This window comes from Ranitomeya imitator, chromosome 1 (genome assembly GCF_032444005.1).
Source record: "Ranitomeya imitator isolate aRanImi1 chromosome 1, aRanImi1.pri, whole genome shotgun sequence".
NCBI classification, from domain to species: domain Eukaryota; kingdom Metazoa; phylum Chordata; class Amphibia; order Anura; family Dendrobatidae; genus Ranitomeya; species Ranitomeya imitator.
This window is the reverse complement of record NC_091282.1, coordinates 393,785,703-393,811,415: the sequence shown is the minus strand read 5'-3', so window position 1 is coordinate 393,811,415 and position 25,713 is coordinate 393,785,703. Positions and strand designations below refer to the sequence as shown.

At 44.4% G+C, this 25,713-nt stretch overlaps 1 protein-coding gene across 2 annotated transcripts in view; it reads right to left on the bottom strand.

The window, feature by feature from the left end:
• Window positions 1-25,713, bottom strand: part of LOC138674246 (uncharacterized) — a 205,363-nt gene that overhangs the window by 160,725 nt on the left and 18,925 nt on the right. For both annotated transcript variants that reach the window (XM_069762139.1, XM_069762141.1), the window contains exon 3: window positions 8,129-8,201. In XM_069762139.1, coding sequence (XP_069618240.1) covers window positions 8,129-8,201 — 73 coding nt within the window. The remainder of the gene's footprint in view (window positions 1-8,128; window positions 8,202-25,713) is intronic.

Below are 25,713 nucleotides of genomic sequence, written 5' to 3'. Positions count from 1 at the left end.
TAAAATGTCATAGAACATACCAATATACATAGTTATTGATACATATTATTTATTATTTACATTATTGTTCTTAAGCAAAGAACCGTTGTTGTGGCATTTGCCACAACACGCAAAGTTGTCGTCTGATGTCTTTCATCCCTCCCCTCATAAGCATGTTCATGGATCCTGTGTAACTGTACCTTAAATAACAAGAATTGTCAAGAGCTGGTGAGTGCAGCCAGTTTTTGTTCTTTCTTACTATTATTTATTAATTGTATTATTCTTACATTTGAATAAATAAAGTATATATGGATTCTAGACTCCCGATTCTCTAGAATCGGGCTGCCATCTAGTAAAAACATAAAGGCTCGTCTCAGTTTTGCCAGAAAATATATTGATGATCCCCAAGACTTTTGGGAGAATACTCTGAAGTGACAAGACAGAAGCTTTACTTTTTGAAAATTGTATGTCCCATTACATCTGGCGTAGAAATAACACAGCATTTCAGAAAATGAATATCATACCAACAGAAAAATATGGTGGTTGTAGTATAATGGTCTAGGGCTGTTTTGCTGCTTCAGGACCTGGAAGACTTGTCGTGGTAAATGGAACCATGAATTCTCCTGTCTACCAAAAAATGCTGAAAGAGAATGCCCGGCCTTCTGATTGTGGCCTCGAGCTGAAGCGCATTTGGTTTATGCACCAGGACAATGATCCTTAACACACCAGCAAGTCCACCTCTTAATGGCTTAAGAAAAACAAAATTAAGACCTTGGAGTGGTCTAGTCAAAGTCCTGACCTTAATCCAATTGATACACAGTGGGATGACCTTAAAAAGGCAGTTCATGCTCGGAAACCCTACAATGTGGCTAAATTACAACAATTCTACAATGATGAATGGGCCAAAATTCCTCCAGAGAGTTGTAAAAGACTCATAGTCAGTTATCGCAAACACTTTATTGTAGTTGTTGCTGCCAGGGGTGGCCCACCAGTTATTAGGATTAGGGGAAATCACTTTTTCACGTAGTGCTTTCTTTTTCCCCTTAATAATAAAGACCTTTATTTAAAAACTGCATTTTGTGTTAACTTGTGTTATGTTTGTCTAATATTTAAATCTGTTTGGTGATCAGAAACACGTGTGACAAACAAGCAACAGAATATGAAATCAGGAAGGGGGAATGTATATATTATTATTATTATTATTATTATTATTTATTATTATAGCGCCATTTATTCCATGGCGCTTTACATGTGAGGAGGGGTATACATAATAAAACAAGTACAATAATCTTGAAAAATACAAGTCACAACTGGTACAGGAGGAGAGAGGACCCTGCCCGCGAGGGCTCACAATCTACAAGGGATGGGTGAGGATACAGTAGGTGAGGGTAGAGCTGGCCGTGCAGCGGTTTGGTCAATCGGTGGTTACTGCAGGTTGTAGGCTTGTCGGAAGAGGTGGGTCTTCAGGTTCTTTTTGAAGGTTTCGATGGTAGGCGAGAGTCTGATATGTTGTGGTAGAGCATTCCAGAGTAGGGGGGATGCACGAGAGAAATCTTGTATGCGATTGTGGGAAGAGGAGATAATAGGGGAGTAGAGAAGGAGATCTTGTGAGGATCGGAGGTTGCGTGCAGGAAAGTACCGGGAGACGAGGTCACAGATGTATGGAGGAGACAGGTTGTGGATGGCTTTATATGTCATGGTTAGGCTTTTGTACTGGAGTCTCTGGGTGATGGGGAGCCAGTGCAGGGATTGACAGAGGGGAGAGGCCGGGGAATAGCGGGGGGACAGGTGGATTAGTCGGGCAGCAGAGTTTAGAATAGATTGGAGGGGTGCAAGAGTGTTAGAGGGGAGGCCACAGAGCAGGAGGTTACAGTAGTCAAGGCGGGAGATGATGAGGGCATGGACTAGGGTTTTTGCAGATTCTTGGTTTAGGAATGTGCGGATCCGTGAAATATTTTTGAGTTGGAGGCGGCAGGAAGTGGAAAGGGTTTGGATATGTGGTTTAAAGGAGAGATCAGTGTCAAGGATTACCCCAAGACAGCGGGCTTGTGGGACTGGGGAGAGTGGGCAGCCGTTTACTGTAATGGATAGGTTCGTTGGGGAGATCGCGTGAGATGGGGGAAAGATGATGAATTCTGTTTTGTCCATGTTAAGTTTTAGAAATCTAGTGGAGAAGAAGGATGAAATAGCAGACAGACATTGAGGGATTCTGGTTAGTAGGGAGGTGATATCTGGTCCAGAGATGTAGATCTGTGTGTCGTCAGCATAGAGATGATACTGAAAGCCGTGAGATTCTATGAGCTGTCCCAGGCCAAAGGTGTAGATGGAGAAGAGCAGGGGTCCTAGAACTGAACCTTGCGGGACTCCGACAGATAGGGGGCGAGGTGAGGAGGTGGTGTGTGAGTGGGAGACGCTGAATGTACGGTCAGTTAGGTATGATGAGATCCAGGATAGGGCCAATTCTGTGATGCCAAGGGATGAGAGGGTCTGCAGCAGCAGGGAATGGTCCACTGTGTCAAAGGCAGAGACATTTATGTCTATAAATATATATACATAATATATATACATACATAATGTATGTATATACATACATATATAACATATATATATACATACATAAACATATACACACACACACGCACGTGCTTCTCACAAAATTAGAATATAATCAAAAAGTTAATTTATTTCAGTTCTTCGATACAAAAAGTGAAACTCATATTATATAGAGTCATTACAAACAGAGAAATCTACTTCAAGTGTTTATTACATTAACATTGTGTTAATGTTGATGATACTCAACATACTTTATAACACCAGCTTGAAACATGATTTTAAAATCCGCAATGTTGGCCTACTGAAATGTATGTTAAGAAAATGCACTCAATACTTGGTTGGGACTCCTTTTGCATCAATGCGGCGTGGCATGGAGGAGATCAGCCTGTAGCACTGCTGAGGTGTTATGGAAGCCCAGGTTGCTTTGATAGCAGCCTTCAGCTCGTCTGCATTGTTGGGTTTGGTGACTCCCATCTTCCTCTTGACATTACCCAATAGATACTCTATGGGATTAAGGGCAGGCGAGCTTGCTGCCCAATCAAGCACAGTGATACTGTTGTTTTTAAACCAAGTATTGGTACTTTTGGCAGTGTGGACGGGGGCCAAATCCTGCTGGATAATAATATTTCCCAAAAGCTTGTTGGCAGAGGGAAGCATGAAGTGCTCTAAAATTTCATGGTAGATGGCTGCGCTGACTTTGGTCTTGATAAAACACAGTGGACCTACACCAGCAGATGACATGGCTCCTGAAACCATCACTGATTGTGGAAACTTCACACGAGACCTCAAGCAGCTTGGATTGTGGCCTCTCCACTCATCCTCCAGACTCTGGGACCTTGATTTCCAAATGAAATGCAAAATGTACTTTCATCTTAAAACAACACCTTGGACCACTGAGCAACAGTCCAGTTCTTTTTCTCATTGGCCCAGGTAAGATGCTTCTGGCGTTGCCTATTGGTCATGAGTGGTTTGACACAAGGAATGTGACACTTGTAGCCCATGTTCTGGATACATCGGTGTGTGGTGGCTCTTGAAACAACAACTCCAGCAGCAGTCCACTCTTTGTGAATTTCCTAATAGTTTTTGAATGGCCTTTTCTTAACAATCCTATCAAGGCTGCGGTTATCCCGGTTGCTTGTGCACCTTTTCCTACCACATGTTTTCCATCCACTCAACTTTCCATTAATATCCTTGGATACAGCACTCTGTGAACCGGCAGCTTCTTTAGCAATGACCTTTCGTGGCTTACCCTCCTTGTGGAGTGTGTCAATGATGGCCTTCTGGACATCTGTCAAGTCAGCAGTCTTCCCCATGATTATGGAGCCTACTGAAACAGACTAATTTCTCACACGTATAGGAAGCCTTTACAGGTGTTTTTTGTTAATTATTCTAATTTACTGAGGCAATAACTTTTGGGTTTTCATTGGCTGTAAGCCATAATCGTCAACATTGACAGGAATAAACGCTTGAAATAGATCACTCAGTTTGTAATGACTCTATATATGAATTTCACTTTTTGTATTGAAGAACTGAAATAAATTGACTTTTTGATGATATTCTAACTTTGTGAGAAACACCTGTGTGTGTGTCTATCTATCTATCTATCTATCTATCTATCTATCTATCTATCTATCTATCTTTCTATTCATCAAATGATGATATTAATGTGTCGTTTTGGAATTCTTCTTTTTGGTGTATTTTCATGGTAATAATAATAATAATAATAATAATAATAATAATAATAATTTTTATTTATATAGCGCCAACATATTCCGCAGCTCTTTACAAATTATAGAGGGGACTTGTACAGACAATAGACATTACAGCATAACAGAAATACAATTCAAAACAGATACCAGGAGGAGTGAGGGCCCTGCTCGCAAGCTTACAAACTATGGGGAAAAGGGGAGACACGAGAGGTGGATGGTAACAATTGCTTTAGTTATTCGGACCAGCTATAGTGTAAGGCTCAGGTGTTCATGTAAAGCTGCATGAACCAGTATGTAGCAGTACAGACACAGAGGGCTAATACTGCATAAAGTGTATGAGAACATGATGCGAGGAACTTTTTTTTTTTTTTTTTTATTATAAATAGGCCACACAGGGATCGTTAGGTTAATGCATTGAGGCGGTAGGCCAGTCTGAACAAATGAGTTTTTAGGGTACGCTTAAAACTGTGGGGATTGGGGATTAATCATATTAACCTAGGTAGTGCATTCCAAAGAATCGGCGCAGCACGTGTAAAGTCTTGGAGACGGGAGTGGGAGGTTCTGATTATTGAGGATGCTAACCTGAGGTCATTAGCGGAGTGGAGGGCACGGGTAGGGTGGTAGACTGATACCAGGGAGGAGATGTAGGGTGGTGCTGAGCCATGGAGTGCTTTGTGGATGAGGGTAGTAGTTTTGTACTGGATTCTGGAATGGATGGGTAGCCAGTGTAATGACTGGCACAGGGTAGAGGCATCGGTGTAACGGTTGGTGAGGAATATGATCCTGGCTGCAGCATTCAGGACAGATTGGAGCGGGGAGAGTTTTGCAAGAGGGAGGCCGATTAGTAGAGAGTTACAATAGTCCAGGCGAGAATGAATAAGTGAAACAGTCAGAGTTTTTGCAGAGTCGAAAGTAAGAAAAGGGCGAATTCTAGAAATGTTTTTGAGATGCAGGTAAGAAGAGCGAGCCAGTGATCGGATGTAGGGGGTGAATGAAAGGTCAGAATCAAGGATGACCCCAAGGCAGCGGGCATGTTGCTTTGGAGTAATGGTGGAACCGCACACGGAGATGGCAATGTCAGGCAAAGGTAGGTTAGTAGAGGGAGAGAACACGAGGAGTTCAGTTTTTGACAGGTTTAGTTTCAGATAGAGGGATTACATGATGTTAGAGACAGCGGTAAGACAATTACTGGTGTTTTCTAAAAAGGTCGGTGTGATATCAGGAGCAGAAGTGTATAATTGGGTGTCGTTAGCATAGAGATGGTACTGGAAACCAAATCTACTGATTGTTTGTCCAATAGGGGCAGTATACAACGAGAAGAGTAGGGGGCCTAGGACTGATCCTTGAGGAACCCCAACAGTAAGGGGAAGGTGAGAGGAGGAGGAACCAGCAAAACATACAGTGAAGGATCGGTCAGAGAGATAGGAGGAGAACCAGGAGAGAACGGTGTCCTTGAGGCCGATGGAGCGGAGCATAGTGAGGAGGAGCTGATGATCCACAGTGTCGAATGCTGCAGAGAGATCCAAGAGAATTAGCATGGAGTAGTGACCATTAGATTTAGCTGTTAGTAGGTCATTAGAGACTTTAGTGAGGGCAGTTTCAGTAGAGTGTAAAGAGCGGAAGCCAGATTGAAGAGGGTCGAGAAGAGAGTTATCTGAGAGATAGCGGGTAAGATGGGAGTGGACCAGGCGTTCGAGGAGTTTAGAGATGAAGGGAAGATTAGAGACAGGTCTATAATTAGCGGCACAGTTTTGATCGAGGGATGGTTTTTTAAGTAATGGATGTATGATGGCATGCTTAAATGAGGAGGGAAAAATACCGGAAGTGAGGGAAAGGTTGAATATTTTTGTTAGGTGAGAGGTGACAGCCGGGGAAAGGGACTGGAGGAGATGTGATGGAATGGGGTCACTGGTGCAAGTGGTCGGGCGAGAAGATGCAAGGAGCCTGCTTGCTTCTTCTTCTGTAACTGCTTCAAAGTCAGAGAGTGAACTAGATGCAGTGGGGGAGGGAGGACAGTGCATGGTATGAAGAGATTGGGAGATGATTTCCTGTCGAATGTGGTCAATTTTTTCTTTGAAGTAATTGGCCAGATCGTCAGCACGGAGATCCGTGGTTGGGGCCTGCTCTCTTGGGTTGAGTAGGGACTGGAACGTGTCAAAGAGACGTTTCGGGTTATTGGACAGGGAGGTGATGAGGGTGTTGAAGTAGGTTTGTTTGGAGAGGTGAAGGGCAGAATTGTATGTCTTTAGCATGAACTTATAATGGATGAAATCTTCGGGTAGATTAGATTTTCTCCACAGACGTTCTGCGCACCTGGAGCACCGCTGCAGGAAACGTGTTTGCAGCGTGTGCCACGGTTGTTGCCGTCTGTGCCGAGTTGTTTTATGTATAGGAGGAGCAGCTTCATCCAGAGCACTTTGCAGGGTTTCATTGTAGTGCTTCAATGCAGAATCAGGACATGAGATGGAGGAGATAGGGGCCAATGAGGACTGCAAGTTCTTCATAAGTTTCTGGGTGTTAATGGCCTGTATGTTTCTATAAGTGTGGAAAGTGTGGGTGACCTGAGCGGGATGGCAGTTCTTGATAGAGAATGAAAGAAGGTTGTGGTCAGAGAGCGGGAGAGGGGAGTTTGTGAAATCATCCACTGAGCAAAGTCGGGAGAAGACCAAAGTCAAGGGAGTTTCCATCTTCATGTGTTGGAGAGTTAGTATGCTGCGAGAGGCCAAAAGAGGAGGATAGAGATAAAAGGTGAGAAGCAGATGGGGAGAGGGGAGAGGCAATGGGGATGTTGAAATCACCCATGATAAGGGTGGGGGTGTCACAGGAGAGAAAGTGTGGAAGCCAGGTGGCAAAGTGATCCAGGAACTGATGAGAGGGGCCGGGAGGACGATACACCACCGCCACTCGCATGGAGAAGGGGACGTAGAGTCTGACCACATGGACCTCAAAGGAAAAGAAGACAAGTGAGGGTACTTGGGGGATAACTTGGAAAGTACATTTGGGTGAAAGGAGCAGGCCAACGCCTCCACCTGCTCTGTTGTCTGATCTTGGGGTATGAGAAAACTGTAGTCCACCATATGAAAGAGCAGCAGCAGCAGTGGTGTCTGACTGCTGGATCCAGGTTTCAGTAAGAGCCAGGAGATTAAGAGAATTAATTAATTTAAAAAAACAACTGCAAAGGGATTGTATGCATTATTTTACAATGTTAGATTGTACAAATCCACCATAATTGGTGGCATGTGGGGAATATTCTACTATGTTACGCCTCATTCAGATGTCTATGCTGTTTCATGTATGCAAAAAAAGGAACAGGGGTCATCAGTCTTTTGGTCCAAGTTTCATCAATATTTGGTCATTGTGTCAGTTTTTACTGTCAGTGTTTCTTTAGTGATTTTCACATATGGAAAAATAAATAAATTACAAAGCTTATTTTATCATTTGTAATGTTAGTCACAGACAGCACACAGTCTGGACATTTCTCCATGATTTTTGCATGGATACATGGTCCACTAAAAAATACCTATGTGTGAACAGCCCCATAGATTATAATAGGTATAGTACATGCTCTATTCGTGAAAATCATGGATAGCACACATACGTGAAAATTGACGTCTGAATGGTCTTCTCTATACAAGGAAAATAAAATATTAGACTGTTCTCATGAGTAGGATCTCTCACTCCACCTGTGGCCTTTGTAACTACAGACTTTGTCCAAATTATATGCAAAAGACTGTCATCTTGCTTCACTCTACATTTCAGGAAAAGCCCATTGATATATAATTTGCATATGATCTTATATGTAAGTATTCATGTAGTGCATGTTATTTGAGAAATGGTATATAATATTCGTGGTAAAGTAATAGCTTTTCATGGAAGATGGCACTTACCAGAACTTTGTTAATTGTGCAACCTCCAAATATAAATGCAATATTGCCAGCGACGGCTAAAGCGTGGCCGTACCTACACATTGTATAGAAAAAATGTATTTATTTAATTACATAGAATGAAGCTTTAGCAACTCAAAGCAATAAACACAGTATAAACATTGGTACAATAGATAGGAAAACACTAGACCTGGTGTTCTCCCGGGTCTATTTACCGGTAGTGTATGAAATACTAACTCCTTCTAATGCTCACTAATCACCGAACTTCTGCGAAGAAAATCCATTTCGGACAAAGACTTCATCAATTATAAGTTTTTGCATAACTCCTTAAGGATTGAGCCATTTTGTAGGTTAATGACCGGGCTTCATTTTTTAAATCTGACCAGTGTCACTTTATGTCATAATGACTCTAGAACGCTTCAAAGGATCCAAGTGATTTTGAGATTTTTTTTTCATGACATATTGTACTTCATGATAGTGGTAATATAACTAGCGTTTATTTGCAAAATTATCAGGAATTTGGTGAAAATTTTGAAAATTTCACAGTTTTCAATCTTTTAATTCTTATGCCCTTAAACCACAGAGCTATGTCACACAAAATAGTTAATAAATAACATTTCCCACATTTCTACTTCACATCAGCACAATCTCGAATCATAATTTTTTAGTAAGGAAATTAGAAGGGTTAAAAATTGAACAGAAATGTCAAATTTTTCCAACAAAATTTATAACACCATTTTTTAAGGGACCACATCACATTTGAAGTGACTTTGGGGGACAATATGACAAGAAATACATGAAAGTGACACCATTCTAAAAACGGCACCCCTCAAACTCTTCAAAACCACATTCAAGAAGTTTCTTAACCCTTTAGGTGCATTACAGGAATTAATGCAAGGTGGAAGGAAAAAATGAACATTTTACTTTAACAAAAATTTTAATTTAGCTGCAGAATTTTCACTTTCAGAAGGGTAACAAGAGAAAATGAACCTCAAAATTTGCTGTGCAATTTCTCCTGAGTAGGCTGATGTTCCATATCTGGGGGAAAACTACAGTATGGGTGCACGGCAGGGCTCGAAAGGGAAGGAGTATCATGTCACATTTGGAAAGCCCTAATGACCCCATTTTGGAAACTGGAACCCTCAAGGAATGTACTTAGATGTGTGGTAACAACCTTCAAGTGCCAGGTGCTTCAAAGAAGTTTATAACGTGAAAATAAAAAAAAATTCCCACCAAAATGTTTAGGCCCAATTTTTTTTATTTGCACAAGTGTCACAGGAGAAATGTAACCCAAAATGTGTTAGGCCAGGTTCACATTTTGTTTTGGCAATCCGTTAGACGGACTACGTTACACCACGGCATAACGCGGTGTAACATAGTCCGTTAACGCCGCCATTAAGTTCTATGTCGGACGCATCGCTAGCGCACGCCCACAATGGGCGTGCGCTAGAAATGTGCCATCATTGAGTGATGGACCCTGGAACTCGGCCTGCAGCGTTTCCGGGTCTGTCACTGCTAGCGCAGATAGAGCATCTGCTAACTCTACCTGCGCTAGCGATGTGACAAGTCGGCACTTGCATTAACAGCAGCCCGTTAACGTATGTGTTGAACGGGCTGCTGTTAACGCAGTGTGAACCTAGCCTTATGTAATTTCTTCTGGGTACAGCGATACTCCATATGTGCAGGGGAAAAACTGCTGTTTGGGTGCACGGCAGGGCTCAGAAAGGACTTGACTTTTGGATCACAAAATTGGCTGGAATCATTAGTGGACGCCATGTCACGTTTGGAGAACCCTTTATGTGCTTAAACAGTGTAAACCCCCCACAAGTGACCTCATTTTGGAAACTAGACTCCTCAAGGAATGTATCTGGATGTGTGGTGAGCCCCTTGAACCCCCAGGTGCTTCACAGAAGTTTATAAGAAAGAGCCATGAAAATAAAAAGATTGCATTTTTCTGACAAAAATGTTCTTTTAGCCCCACATTTTTTATTTTCACAAGGGTAACAGGAGAAAATGCACCATAAAATTCACAGTGCAGAGCTCAGAAGGGAAGAAGGGCCATATTGTAATTCAGATTTTGCTGGAATGGTTTGAGGGTGCCATGTCACATTGGCAGAACCCTGGAGATGCAAGAAAAGCAGAAACCACCCATAAGTGATGTCATTTTAGAAACTACACCTCTCAATTAATTCATCCAGGGGTGCAGTGACCATGTTGACACAACATGTGCCTTACAGACATTTATACCATAGGGCGGTGAAGAAAGAATAATTACATTTTTACAGCTAAAGAAAAAATGGACCTCTCAGTTTGTTGTGCAATTTCTTCTGAGCGCTCCAATACCCTCCATGTAATCGGGAACTACTTTTCTGGCACAGTGCAATGCTGAGATGAAAAGGAGTGCCATATTACAGTGCAGATTTTAATGTTATGGTTTGCGGGTGCCATGACCCACTGGGAGAACCCCTGAGGTGCCAGAACAGCAGAACCCCCTATAAGTGACCCCAAACTATAACTCTCAATGAATTCACCTAGGGATGCAGTGATAATAAGTTATTATATTATATGGGCAGTAAAGAAAAAATAATTGCATTTTTACAACAAAAAGTTTGTTTTAGCCTCAGATTTTACATTTTCACTGAGGAGTGGTGTTGAGCATTCCGATACCGCAAGTATCGGGTATCGGCCGATACTTGCGGTATCGGGATTCCGATACCGAGATCCGATACTTTTGTGGTATCGGGTATCGGTATCGGATCCATAGGGATGTGTAAAATAAAGAATTAAAATAAAAAATATTGATATATTCACCTCTCCGGCGGCCCCTGGACATCACGCTGGTAACCGGCAGGCTTCTTTGTTTAAAATGAGTGCGTTTAGGACCTGCGAATGACGTCGCGGCTTCTGATTGGTCGCGTGCCGCTCATGTGACCGCCACGCGACCAATCAGAAGCCGCGACGTCATTCTCATTCACTAAACTCCTAATTCTTGGAATTTAGGACCTGCGAATGACGTCGCGGCTTCTGATTGGTCGCGTGGCGGTTACATGAGCGGCACGTGACCAATCAGAAGCTGCGACGTCATTCGCAGGTCCTAAACGCGCTCATTTTAAACAAAGAAACCTGCCGGTTACCAGCGTGATGTCCAGGGGCCGCCGGAGAGGTGAATATATCAATATTTTTTATTTTAATTCTTTATTTTACACATTAATATGAATCCCAGGGCCTGAAGGAGAGTTTCCTCTCCTTCAGACCCTGGGAACCATCAGGATACCTTTACCTTCCGATACTTGGTGTCCCATTGACTTGTATTGGTATCGGATATCGGTATCGGCGATATCCGATATTTTTCGGGTATCGGCCGATACTATCCGATACCGATACTTTCAAGTATCGGACGGTATCGCTCAACACTACTGAGGAGATTGGTAAAATTGGCCCCAATTTCTGCTGAATGTGGCAATATGCCATATGTGGCTGTACAGTACGGCTTAGCTGTCACCAGTGTGTCACGCCAACCTGGGAGAACTGGGGGTAGAAGATCACTGCGCATTGTGAATCGCAGAGCTTCCATTCAGCCTGTGTGTTTGGATCCCATTTTAAATTAATTTGGTTTCCTTTGGTGCTGAAGAGGTTAATAACCCTTTCTTTGCTTGTCGGATACATGCAGCTCCATTTACCAATGGCACCAAGTTATGACGTGTGCGGGTTATTGACGTCATCGGAACTTTCACAGTGACCGGTAGCATCATAGGGACTGCCAGAAGTAATGTAAGCTTCAGCGTGGACGAGTGTACACATGCGCCATTACCGATACTCGTTACTGCTGTGGGGGGGTAATTTTAATGCCTGGTTTAGACACACAAAGCTGCATGGCCCCCTGAGGAAGCCGACGCAAAACACACATTGGGGCTGGTGGCCCATCACACTTTACATCATATTATGGGTAGGAGCCTTTCTGGACATGGTGGGGTTGGCTTATAGTAGGTTTGATTCTAGGCACAGGCTTATAATGAAGTATTTTTACCTCCTCCACAACTCCGAAGTGTCTCTTAGGCTTGCTTAAGCACTATGCACTTTGTTACTGAGTAAAAACCAATTTTATATAATACAGATGTACATGCCACTCTCTACCTGATCTTGTCTATGAATTTTCTCTTGAACTGATTTATTTGTTGCCTACGTGTTTGATATATGTCTTATGTTAATTGAATAAATTTATACATGATATTTTGGACATAGTGCTGATTCTTCCAGGGTATAGTTGCGAAGTACCTGTCTGATCTACCCTGTGACAATCCCTCCCTCATAAAGGGAACCTGTCACCCCGAAAATCACGGGTGAGGTAAGCCCACCGGCATCAGGGGCTTATCTACAGCATTCTGTAATGCTGTAGATAAGCCCCCGATGTTACCTGAAAAAGGAGAAAAAGACGTTAGATTATACTCACCCAGGGGCAGTCCCGCTGCTGGTCCGGTCAGATGGGTGTCTCTGGTCCGCTGCGGCACCTCCCATCTTCATTCCAAGACGTCCTCTTCTGATCTTCAGCCACCGCTCTGGCGCAGGTGTACTTTGTCTGCCCTGTTGAGAGCAGAGCAAAATACTGCAGTGCGCAGGCGCCGGGCCTCTCTGACCTTTCCGGCGCCTGCGCACTGCAGTACTTTATTCTGCCCTCAATAGGGCAGACAAAGTACGCCTGCGCTGGAGCCGTGGTTGAAGATCAAAAGAGGACGTCTTGGAATGAAGATGGGAGGTGCCGCAGCGGACCAGAGACACCCATCTGACCGGACCAGCAGCGGGACCGCCCCTGGGTGAGTATAATCTAACGTCTTTTTCTCCTTTTTCAGGTAACATCGGGGGCTTATCTACAGCATTACAGAATGCTGTAGATAAGCCCCTGATTCTGGTGGGCTTACCTCACCCGTGATTTTCGGGGTGACAGGTTCCCTTTAAAGTGGTCAATGACCGCTCTTGGTGACGATTCTCCTGCTTTCTGTGACTTCACATGGAAAGAGCAGATCCTTTTCTTCCACTCTCAAGGCGTCATTGCCAGCTGTCTATCAACGCAACATTGGCAGTAACACCCCAATGAAACAGAGCAGAAGGTGTTTTCCCCAAATGAGTGGAAAGTAGGAGATTTGATTTGGCTAAGTGAGAGGCCTCTGAAAGAGTGTGGAGAGTGTCAAGCTGGCAAAAGGATACTTATAGATGGTGAGAGAGTTCAAGTCCTCTCATCTCAGTGTTTGCACTTACGAGTGGCAAATACCATGAAACATGGTGGGCGTATTTCTGGCGCAATTTCCGGAAGCGCTTGTTAAATGCCACTGTCGATTCCACCCCCAGCTATTGCAGGCACATGTCAGCTGTTCAAAACAGCTGACATGTCCCGGGAAAGATGTGAGCTCACCGCCAGAGCCCACATGAAATGGAGGGAGTGCAATATCGGCGTACTATTACGTCCGATGTCAGTAAGAGTTAAAATACAATTGCACTGAAACCATTTAATTATCACTTACTATGAAATAATGACTTGCAATAGGGCTAAAATTGTTGAAGTCTTAGTTAGAGCACTGATACTTTTTGCAGTGTCTAAGCTGCCAGTAGCCAATCTATTGAATTTCTGAGCTATTGGCTATTAGATTAAACAAACTTTACTATATACAGCTTTATTATTAGATATACAATGGCCTTAACATTTAACTCCTTACCAACATATAACATACTGGTACGTCACATGCAGGCTCCCTGACTTTGCCGCGGGCTTGCATGCACAGCCTGCATCATTACTTGCACATGACAGCTGATTTAATTAGCCATCATGTGCCTCTAATAACCTCATTTTAAATGTGAACCATTTTAACCCCTTCATGACCCAGCCTATTTTGACCTTAAAGACCTTGCCGTTTTTTGCAATTCTGACCAGTGTCCCTTTATGAGGTAATAACTCAGGAACGCTTCAACGGATCCTAGCGGTTCTGAGAATGTTTTTTCGTGACATATTGGGCTTCATGTTAGTGGTAAATTTAGGTCAATAAATTCTGCGTTTATTTGTGATAAAAACAGAAATTTGGCGAAAATTTTGAAAATTTCGCAATTTTCACATTTTGAATTTTTATTCTGTTAAACCAGAGAGATATGTGACACAAAATAGTTAATAAATAACATTTCCCACATGTTTACTTTACATCAGCATAATTTTGGAAACAAAATTTTTTTTTGTTAGGAAGTTATAAGGGTTAAAATTTGACCAGCGATTTGTCATTTTTACAACGAAATTTACAAAACCATTTTTTTTAGGGACCACCTCACATTTGAAGTCAGTTTGAGGGGTCTATATGGCTGAAAATACCCAAAAGTGACACCATTCTAAAAACTGCACCCCTCAAGGTACTCAAAACCACATTCAAGAAGTTTATTAACCCTTCAGGTGCTTCACAGCAGCAGAAGCAACATGGAAGGAAAAAATGAACATTTAACTTTTTAGTCACAAAAATTATCTTTTAGCAACAATTTTTTTATTTTCCCAATGGTAAAAGGAGAAACTGAACCACGAAAGTTGTTGTCCAATTTGTCCTGAGTACGCTGATACCTCATATGTGGGGGTAAACCACTGTTTGGGCGCACGGCAGGGCTTGGAAGGGAAGGAGCGCCATTTGACTTTTTGAATCAAAAATTGGCTCCACTCTTTAGCGGACACCATGTCACGTTTGGAGAGCCCCCGTGTGCCTAAAAATTGGAGCTCCCCCACAAGTGACCCCATTTTGGAAACTAGACATCCCAAGGAACTTATCTAGATGCATAGTGAGCACTTTGAACCCCCAGGTGCTTCACAAATTGATCCGTAAAAATGAAAAAGTACTTTTTTTTCACAAAAAAATTCTTTTAGCCTCAATTTTTTCATTTTCACATGAGCAACAGGATAAAATGGATCCTAAAATGTGTTGGGCAATTTCTCCTGAGTACACCAATACCTCACATGTGGGGGAAAACCACTGTTTGGGCACATGGTAAGGCTCGGAAGGGAAGGAGCGCCATTTGACTTTTTGAATGAAAAATTATTTCCATCGTTAGCGGACACCATGTCGCGTTTGGATAGCTCCTGTGTGCCTAAACATTGGCGCTCCCCCACAAGTGACCCCATTTTGGAAACTAGACCCCCCAAGGAACTTATTTAGATGCCTAGTGAGCACTTTAAACCCTCAGGTGCTTCACAAATTGATCTGTAAAAATGAAAAAGTACTTTTTTTTCACAAAAAAATTCTTTTCGCCTCAATTTTTTCATTTTCACATGGGCAGTAGGATAAAATGGATCATAAAATTTGTTGGGCAATTTCTCCCAAGTACGTCGATACCTCATATGTGGGGGTAAACCACTGTTTGGGCACTCGGCAGGGCTCGGAAGGGAAGGCGCGCCATTTGACTTTTTGAATGGAAAATTAGCTCCAATTGTTAGCGGACACCATGTCGCGTTTGGAGAGCCCCTGTGTGCCTAAACATTGGAGCTCCCCCACAAGTGACCCCATTTTGGAAACTAGACCCCCCAAGGAACTTATCTAGATGCATATTGAGCACTTTAAACCCCCAGGTGCTTCACAGAAGTTTATAACGCAGAGCCATGAAAATAAAAAATAATTTTTCTTTCCTCAAAAATGATTTTTTAGCCTGGAATTTCCTATTTTGCCAAGGATAATAGGAGAAATTGGACCCCAAATATTGTTGTCCAGTTTGTCCTGAGTATGCTGATACCCCATATGTGGGGGTAAACCACTGTTTGGGCGCACGGCAGGGCTCGGAAGGGATGGCACGCCATTTGGCTTTTTAAATGGAAAATTAGCTCCAATCATTAGCGGACACCATGTCACGTTTGGAGAGCCCCTGTGTGCCTAAACATTGGAGATCCCCCAGAAATGACACCATTTTGGAAACTAGACCCCCAAAGGAACTAATATAGATGTGTGGTGAGGACTTTGAACCCCCAAGTGCTTCACAGAAATTTATAACGCAGAGCCATGAAAATAAAAAAAAAAATTATTTTCTCAAAAATGATATTTTAGCCTGCAATTTTTTATTTTCCCAAGGGTAACAGGAGAAATTTGACCCCAAAAGTTGTTGTCCAGTTTCTCCTGAGTACGCTGATACCCCATATGTGGGGGTAAATCACTGTTTGGGCACATGCCGGGGCTCGGAAGTGAAGTAGTGACGTTTGGAAAAGCAGACTTTGATGGAATGCTCTGTGGGCGTCACGTTGCGTTTGCAGAGCCCCTGATGTGGCTTAACAGTAGAAACCCCCCACAAGTGACCCCATTTTGGAAACTAGACCCCGAAAGGAACTTATCTAGATGTGTGGTGAGCACTTTGAACCCCCAAGCGCTTCATAGAAGTTTATAATGCAGAGCCGTGAAAATAATAAATACGTTTTCTTTCCTCAAAAATAATTATTTAGCCCAGAATTTTTTAATTTTCCCAAGGGTAACAGGAGAAATTTGACCCCAATATTTGTTGTCCAGTTTCTCCTGAGTTCGGTGATACCCCATATGTGGGGGTAAACTACTGTTTGGGCACATGCCGGGGCTTGGAATTGAAGTAGTGACGTTTTGAAATGCAGACTTTGATGGAATGCTCTGCGGGCGTCACGTTGCGTTTGCAGAGCCCCTGATGTGCCTAAACAGTAGAAACCCCCCACAAGTGACCCCATTTTGGAAACTAGACCCCGAAAGGAACTTATCTAGATGTGTGGTGAGCACTTTGAACCCCCAAGTGCTTCATAGAAGTTTATAATGCAGAGCCGTGAAAATAATAAATACGTTTTCTTTCTCCAAAAATAATTATTTAGCCCAGAATTTTTTATTTTCCCAAGGGTTACAGGAGAAATTGGACCCCAAAAGTTGTTGTCCAGTTTCTCCTGAGTACGCTGATACCCCATGAGTGGGGGTAAACCACTGTTTGGGCACACGTCGGGGCTCAGAAGGGAAGTAGTGACTTTTGAAATGCAGACTTTGATGGAATGGTCTACGGGTGTCACGTTGCGTTTGCAGAGCCCCTGGTGTGCCTAAACAGTAGAAACCCCCAGAAATGACACCATTTTAGAAACTAGACCCCCCAAGGAACTTATCTAGATATGTGTTGAGCACTTTGAACCCCCAAGTGCTTCACAGACGTTTACAACGCAGAGCCGTGAAAATAAAAAATCATTTTTCTTTCCTCAAAAATTATGTTTTAGCAAGCATTTTTTTAGATTCACAAGGGTAACAGGAGAAATTGGACCCCAGTAATTGTTGCGCAGTTTGTCTTGAGTATGCTGGTACCCCATATGTGGGGGTAAACCACTGTTTGGGCACACTTCAGGGCTTGGAAGTGAGGGAGCACCATTTGACTTTTTGAATACGAGATTGGCTGGAATCAATGGTGGCGCCATGTTGCGTTTGGAGACCCCTGATGTGCCTAAACAGTGGTAACCCCTCAATTCTACCTCCAACACTAACCCCAACACACCCCTAACCCTAATCCCAACTGTAGCCATAACCCTAATCACAACCCTAACTCCAACACACCCCTAACCCCAACACACCCCTAACCCTAACCACAACCCTAATTCCAACCCTAACCCTAAGGCTATGTGCCAACGTTGCGGATTCGTGTGAGATATTTCCGCACCATTTTTGAAAAATCCGCGGGTAAAAGGCACTGCGTTTTACCTGCGGATTTCCAGTGTTTTTTGTGCGGATTTCACCTGCAGATTCCTATTGAGGAACAGGTGTAAAACGCTGCGGAATCCGCACAAAGAATTGACATGCTGCGGAAAATACAACGCAGCGTTCCCGCGCGGTATTTTCCGCACCATGGGCACAGCGGATTTGGTTTTTCATATGTTTACATGGTACTGTAAACCTGATGGAACACTGCTGCGAATCCGCAGCCAAATCTGCACCGTGTGCACATAGCCTAATTCTAAAGGTATGTGCACACGCTGCGGAAAACGCTGCGGATCCGCAGCAGTTTCCCATGAGTTTACAGTTCAATGTAAACCTACGGGAAACAAAAATCGCTGTACACATGCTGCGGAAAAACTGCACGGAAACGCAGCGGTTTACATTCCGCAGCATGTCACTTCTTTGTGCGGATTCCGCAGCGGTTTTACAACTGCTCCAATATAAAATCGCAGTTGTAAAACCGCAGTGAAATGCGCAGAAAAAAACGCGGTAAATCCGCCATAAATCCGCAGCGGTTTAGCACTGCGGATTTATCAAATCCGCAGCGGAAAAATCCGCAGAGGACCAGAATACGTGTGCACATACCGAAACCCTAACCCTAGCCCTAACCCTACCCCTAACCCTAGCCCTAACCCTACCCCTAACCCTACCCCTAACCCTAGCCCTAACCCTAGCCCTAACCCTAGCCCTAACCCTAGCCCTAACTCTAACCCTAACCCTACCCCTAACCCTAACCCTATTCTAACATTAGTGGAAAAAAAAATTTCTTTATTTTTTTATTGTCCCTACCTATGGGGGTGACAAAGGGGGGGGGTCATTTATTATTTTTTTTATTTTGATCACTGAGATAGATTATATCTCAGTGATCAAAATGCACTTTGGAACGAATCTGCCGGCCGGCAGATTCGGCGGGCGCACTGCGCATGCGCCCGCCATTTTGGAAGATGGCGGCGCCCAGGGAGAAGACGGACGGGACCCCGGCTGGATCTGTAAGTATGATGGGGTGGGGGGGGACCACGGGGGGGGGGGATCGGAGCACGGGGGGGGGAATCGGAGCGCGGGAGGGGTGGAACGGAGCACGGGGGGCGTGGAACGGAGCACGGGGGGGCTGGAATGGAGCACGGGGGGTGGAACGGAGCACCGGGGGGGTGGATCGGAGTGCAGGGGGGGTGATTGGAGCATGGGGGGGGGTGATTGGAGCACGGGGGGAGCGGACAAGAGCACGGGGGGGAGCGGAGCACAGGACAGAGGGGAGCCGGAGCAGTGTACCGGCCAGATCGGGGGGCTGGGGGGGCGATCGGTGGGGTGGGGGCACATTAGTATTTCCAGCCATGGCCGATGATATTTCAGCATCGGCCATGGCTGGATTGTAATATTTCACCCGTTATAATAGGTGAAATATTACAAATCGCTCTGATTGGCAGTTTCACTTTCAACAGCCAATCAGAGCGATCGTAGCCATGAGGGGGTGAAGCCACCCCCCCTGGGCTAAACTACCACTCCCCCTGTCCCTGCAGATCGGGTGAAATGGGAGTTAACCCTTTCACCCGGCCTGCAGGGACGCGATCTTTCCATGATGCCGCATAGGCGTCATGGGTCGGATTGGCACCGACTTTCATGACGCCTACGTGGCGTCATGGGTCGGGAAGGGGTGAAAAAAAGAAAAATACATATATTTGGCATTGCCTCATTTGTAAAAGTCAGATCAAAATATTAAATAAATTAATCTGATCAGTAAACTGTATAATGAGAAAGAAACTCGAAATGCCAGAATTATGTTTATGTTTTTGGCTGCTGCAACATTGCAATAAAATGCAATAAAAGGTGCTCAAAACATCGTATCAACCCCATAACGATATACCATTCAACTCAGGGCACAAAAATAAGCCATCACACAGCCCTACAGTATGTCCTGAAAACTGAAAATATCACGGGTCTCGAAAAATGGCATGTTAAACAATGACTGCCTCTGGAGGCCAGCTATTTAAGCCGCAGACAGTGGCGTATCTAGGGGGGGGGGGCAGCCGGGGCATTTGCCCCGGGCGCAGCCGGCAGGGGGGCGCAGTCGGGCCGCCTAATTGCCGCCTAATTCGGCGGTCCGCAGTGTCTCCTGTCATGATCCCAATGGCAGGGGATCACAAAAAGGACAAGCACAGATACAAACAAGCTCTAGGGCGATGGAACCTGAGCTGACCGCGACCCTGAACCTAACACACAAATAAAAGTAGCCGGGGAACGTGCCTACGATGATCCTAGACATCTCGCTCCAGCCGAAGATCTAACTTCCCCTATCAGAAGAAACACAGACCTCTCTTGCCTCCAGAGAAATACCCCACAGCAAATAGCAGCCCCCCACATATAATGACGGTGAAATGAGAGGAAAGCACATACGTAGTATGAAAACAGTTTCAGCAAAATGAGGCCCGCTAAAGCTAGATAGCAGAGGATACAAAAGTGAACTGCGCGGTCAGCGAAAAACCCTTCAAAAAACCATCCTGAAATTACTTGAACTCATGTGCCAACTCATGGTACATGAAAAGCAATTTCAGCCCACTAGAGCAACCAGCAGCAGAGAATCACATATCTGCAGGCTGGACTAAAAACCAAATTAAGCAAAACACAAAACAGGAAAATCCAAACTTAGCTTGTCCAGAAGGTACTAGGAGCAGGGAGCAGAGGTAACAAGACACACTGGATACATTGATAACCGGCGAGGAAATGCCAGCAAAGCCAGGTTAAATAGGAAACTCCCATATGCTGATGGAACAGGTGGAACCCAGAAACCCAGGAAAGACAAGTCACCCAGTACCATCAGTAACCACCAGAGGGAGCCCAAAAACAGAACTCACAACAGTACCCCCCCCTTGAGGAGGGGTCACCGAACCCTCACGAGAACCACCAGGGCGACCAGGATGAGCCCTATGAAAAGCGCGAACCAAATCATCAGCATGAACATCCGAGGCAACCACCCAAGAATTATCCTCCTGACCATAACCCTTCCACTTGACCAAATACTGGAGTTTCCGTCTGGAAACACGAGAATCCAAGATCTTCTCCACAACATACTCCAATTCTCCCTCCACCAGCACTGGAGCAGGAGGCTCAAGAGAAGGAACAACAGGTACCTCATACTTCCGCAACAACGACCGATGAAACACATTATGAATAGCAAACGATGCCGGGAGATCCAAACGAAACGACACAGGGTTAAGAATTTCCAAGATCCTATAGGGACCGATGAACCGAGGCTTGAACTTAGGAGAAGAGACCTTCATAGGAACAAAACGAGAAGACAACCACACCAAGTCACCAACAAGAAGTCGAGGACCCACGCGGCGATGGCGATTAGCAAACTGCTGAGCCTTCTCCTGGGACAACTTCAAATTGTCCACCACATGACTCCAAATCCGATGCAACCTATCCACCACCATGTCCACTCCAGGACAATCAGAAGGTTCCACCTGACCAGAGGAAAAACGAGGATGAAACCCCGAATTACAAAAGAAAGGAGAAACCAAGGTAGCAGAACTAGCCCGATTATTAAGCGCAAACTCGGCCAGCGGCAAAAAGGTAACCCAGTCATCCTGATCAGCAGAAACAAAACACCTTAAATAAGTTTCCAAGGTCTGATTAGTTCGTTCAGTCTGGCCATTCGTCTGAGGATGGAATGCAGACGAAAAGGACAAATCAATGCCCATCTTAGCACAGAAAGTCCGCCAAAATCTAGACACAAACTGGGATCCCCTGTCAGAAACGATGTTCTCAGGAATCCCATGCAAACGAACCACATTCTGAAAAAACAGAGGGACCAACTCAGAGGAGGAAGGCAACTTAGGCAAGGGTACCAGATGAACCATTTTAGAAAAGCGATCACACACAACCCAGATGACGGACATTTTTTGAGAGACAGGGAGATCCGAAATAAAGTCCATGGAAATGTGCGTCCAAGGCCTCTTCGGGATAGGCAAAGGTGACAACAATCCACTGGCCCGAGAACAGCAAGGCTTAGCCCGAGCACAAACCTCACAAGACTGCACAAAAGAACGCACATCCCTCGACAAGGAAGGCCACCAAAAAGACCTGGCCACCAAGTCTCTAGTACCAAATATTCCAGGATGACCTGCCAACGGAGAAGAATGGACCTCGGAGATGACTCTACTGGTCCAATTATCCGGAACAAACAGTCTCTCAGGCGGACAACGATCAGGTTTAGCCACCTGAAACTCCTGCAAAGCACGTCGCAAGTCTGGGGAGACAGCAGACAAAATCACCCCATCCCTAAGGATACCAGAGGGCTCAAAATTTCCAAGGGAGTCAGGCACAAAACTCCTAGAAAGAGCATCCGCCTTCACATTCTTTGAACCTGGCAGGTATGAAACCACAAAATTGAAACGAGAGAAAAACAGTGACCAACGAGCCTGTCTAGGATTCAGACGCCTGGCAGACTCAAGGTAAATCAAATTTTTGTGATCAGTCAAGACCACCACACGATGTCTAGCACCCTCTAGCCAGTGACGCCACTCCTCAAATGCCCACTTCATGGCCAAAAGTTCCCGATTACCAACATCATAATTCCGCTCAGCCGGCGAAAACTTTCTAGAAAAAAACGCGCATGGCTTCATCACTGAGCCATCGGAGCTTCTCTGTGACAAAACCGCCCCCGCTCCAATCTCGGAAGCATCAACCTCAACCTGAAAAGGGAGCGAAACATCTGGCTGACGCAACACAGGAGCAGAAGAAAACCGGCGCTTAAGTTCCTGAAAGGCCTCCACAGCCGCAGGAGACCAATTAGCAACATCAGCACCCTTCTTAGTCAAATCCGTCAAAGGCTTAACAACACTAGAAAAATTAGTTATAAAACGACGATAGAAATTAGCAAAGCCCAAGAACTTCTGTAGACTCTTAAGAGATGTAGGCTGCGTCCAGTCACATATAGCCTGAACCTTGACGGGATCCATCTCAATAGTAGAAGGGGAAAAAATATACCCCAAGAAAGAAATCTTCTGGACTCCAAAGAGACACTTTGAGCCTTTTACAAACAAGGAATTGGCCCGCAGGACCTGAAACACCTTCCTGACCTGCTGAACATGAGACTCCCAGTCATCAGAAAAAACCAAAATATCATCCAAATACACAATCATAAATTTATCCAGATATTCACGGAAAATATCGTGCATAAAGGACTGGAAGACTGAAGGAGCATTAGAAAGTCCAAAAGGCATTACCAAATACTCAAAATGGCCCTCAGGCGTATTAAATGCGGTTTTCCACTCATCACCTTGCTTTATTCGTATAAGATTGTACGCACCCCGAAGATCAATCTTAGTGAACCATTTAGCCCCCTTAATGCGAGCAAACAAATCAGTCAACAATGGCAAAGGATACTGATATTTTACGGTAATCTTATTCAAAAGACGATAATCTATACAAGGCCTCAAGGAACCATCTTTCTTGGCCACGAAAAAAAAACCTGCTCCCAAAGGGGACAAAGATGGACGGATATGTCCCTTTTCCAAGGACTCCTTAACATAATCCCGCATAGCAGTATGCTCTGGCACTGACAGATTGAACAAACGACCTTTAGGAAATTTACTGCCCGGAATTAAATTTATAGCACAATCGCAATCCCTGTGAGGAGGAAGCGAACTGAGCTTAGGCTCCTCAAAAACATCCCGATAGTCAGACAAAAACACAGGAATCTCAGAAGGAGTAGATGAAGCGATAGAAATCGGAGGTGCATCATCATGAACCCCCTGACAACCCCAGCTTAACACAGACACTGATTTCCAGTCAAGGACTGGATTATGAGTTTGTAACCATGGCAGACCAAGTACTAGAACATCATGCAAATTATACAGTACCAGGAAGCGAATCACCTCCTGATGAACGGGAGTCATACGCATGGTCACTTGTGTCCAGTACTGAGGTTTATTCATAGCCAAAGGTGTAGAGTCAATTCCCTTCAAAGGAATAGGGACTTCCAGAGGCTCCAGACTAAACCCACAGCGATTGGCAAATGACCAATCCATAAGACCCAGGGCAGCGCCTGAATCCACATAGGCATCGACGGAAATGGATGATAATGAACAAATCAGAGTCACAGACAGAATGAACTTAGACTGTAAAGTACTAATGGCAACAGACTTATCAACCTTTTTTGTGCGTTTAGAGCATGCTGATATAACATGAGCTGAATCACCACAATAAAAGCACAACCCTTTTTTCCGCCTATACTTTTGCCGTTCACTTCTGGACTGAATTCTATCACATTGCATTATCTCAGGTGACGGTTCAGACGACACCGCCAAATGATGCACAGGTTTGCGCTCCCGTAAACGCCGATCAATCTGAACAGCCATAGTCATAGACTCATTCAGACCAGCAGGCGCAGGGAGCCCCACCATAACATCTTTAATGGCCTCAGAAAGGCCATCTCTAAACTTTGCAGCCAGAGCGCACTCATTCCACTGAGTAAGTACCGACCACTTCCGAAATTTTTGACAATAAATTTCTGCTTCATCTTGCCCCTGAGAGAGGGTCAACAAAGCTTTTTCAGCCTGAATCTCTTGGTTAGGTTCCTCATAGAGCAAACCCAATGCCAGAAAAAACGCATCTGCATTAAGCAACGCAGGGTCCCCTGGTGCCAATGCAAATGCCCAATCCTGATTGTCACCCCGCAGGAAAGATATAATTATCTTGACTTGCTGAGCAGGGTCTCCAGAGGAGCGAGATTTCAAAGAAAGAAACAACTTGCAATTGTTCCTAAAATTCAGAAAACGAGATCTATCTCCAGAAAAAAACTCTGGGACAGGAATTCTAGGTTCAGACATAGGAGCATGTACAACAAAATCCTGTATATTTTGAACCTTAGTGGCAAGATTATTCAGGCTGGAAGCCAAACTCTGGACGTCCATGATAAACAGCTGAGATCAGAGCCATTCAAAGATTACGAGGAGGAGGAAGTAGCCAGGCTGCAATAAGGCTAGGCAGCAAACTCTGAGGGGGAAAAAAAAAAAAACTTCCTCAGACTACTTATCCTCCTACTTCAGCCAATACAATTAACACTTTGTGGGCCGGTTATACTGTCATGATCCCAATGGCAGGGGATCACAAAAAGGACAAGCACAGATACAAACAAGCTCTAGGGCGATGGAACCTGAGCTGACCGCGACCCTGAACCTAACACACAAATAAAAGTAGCCGGGGAACGTGCCTACGATGATCCTAGACGTCTCGCTCCAGCCGAAGATCTAACTTCCCCTATCAGAAGAAACACAGACCTCTCTTGCCTCCAGAGAAATACCCCACAGCAAATAGCAGCCCCCCACATATAATGACGGTGAAATGAGAGGAAAGCACATACGTAGTATGAAAACAGTTTCAGCAAAATGAGGCCCGCTAAAGCTAGATAGCAGAGGATACAAAAGTGAACTGCGCGGTCAGCGAAAAACCCTTCAAAAAACCATCCTGAAATTACTTGAACTCATGTGCCAACTCATGGTACATGAAAAGCAATTTCAGCCCACTAGAGCAACCAGCAGCAGAGAATCACATATCTGCAGGCTGGACTAAAAACCAAATTAAGCAAAACACAAAACAGGAAAATCCAAACTTAGCTTGTCCAGAAGGTACTAGGAGCAGGGAGCAGAGGTAACAAGACACACTGGATACATTGATAACCGGCGAGGAAATGCCAGCAAAGCCAGGTTAAATAGGAAACTCCCATATGCTGATGGAACAGGTGGAACCCAGAAACCCAGGAAAGACAAGTCACCCAGTACCATCAGTAACCACCAGAGGGAGCCCAAAAACAGAACTCACAACAGTCTCCCCCGGCAGCTGCATTCTGCCGCCCCCCCGCACTGGGAGTCAGCTGTT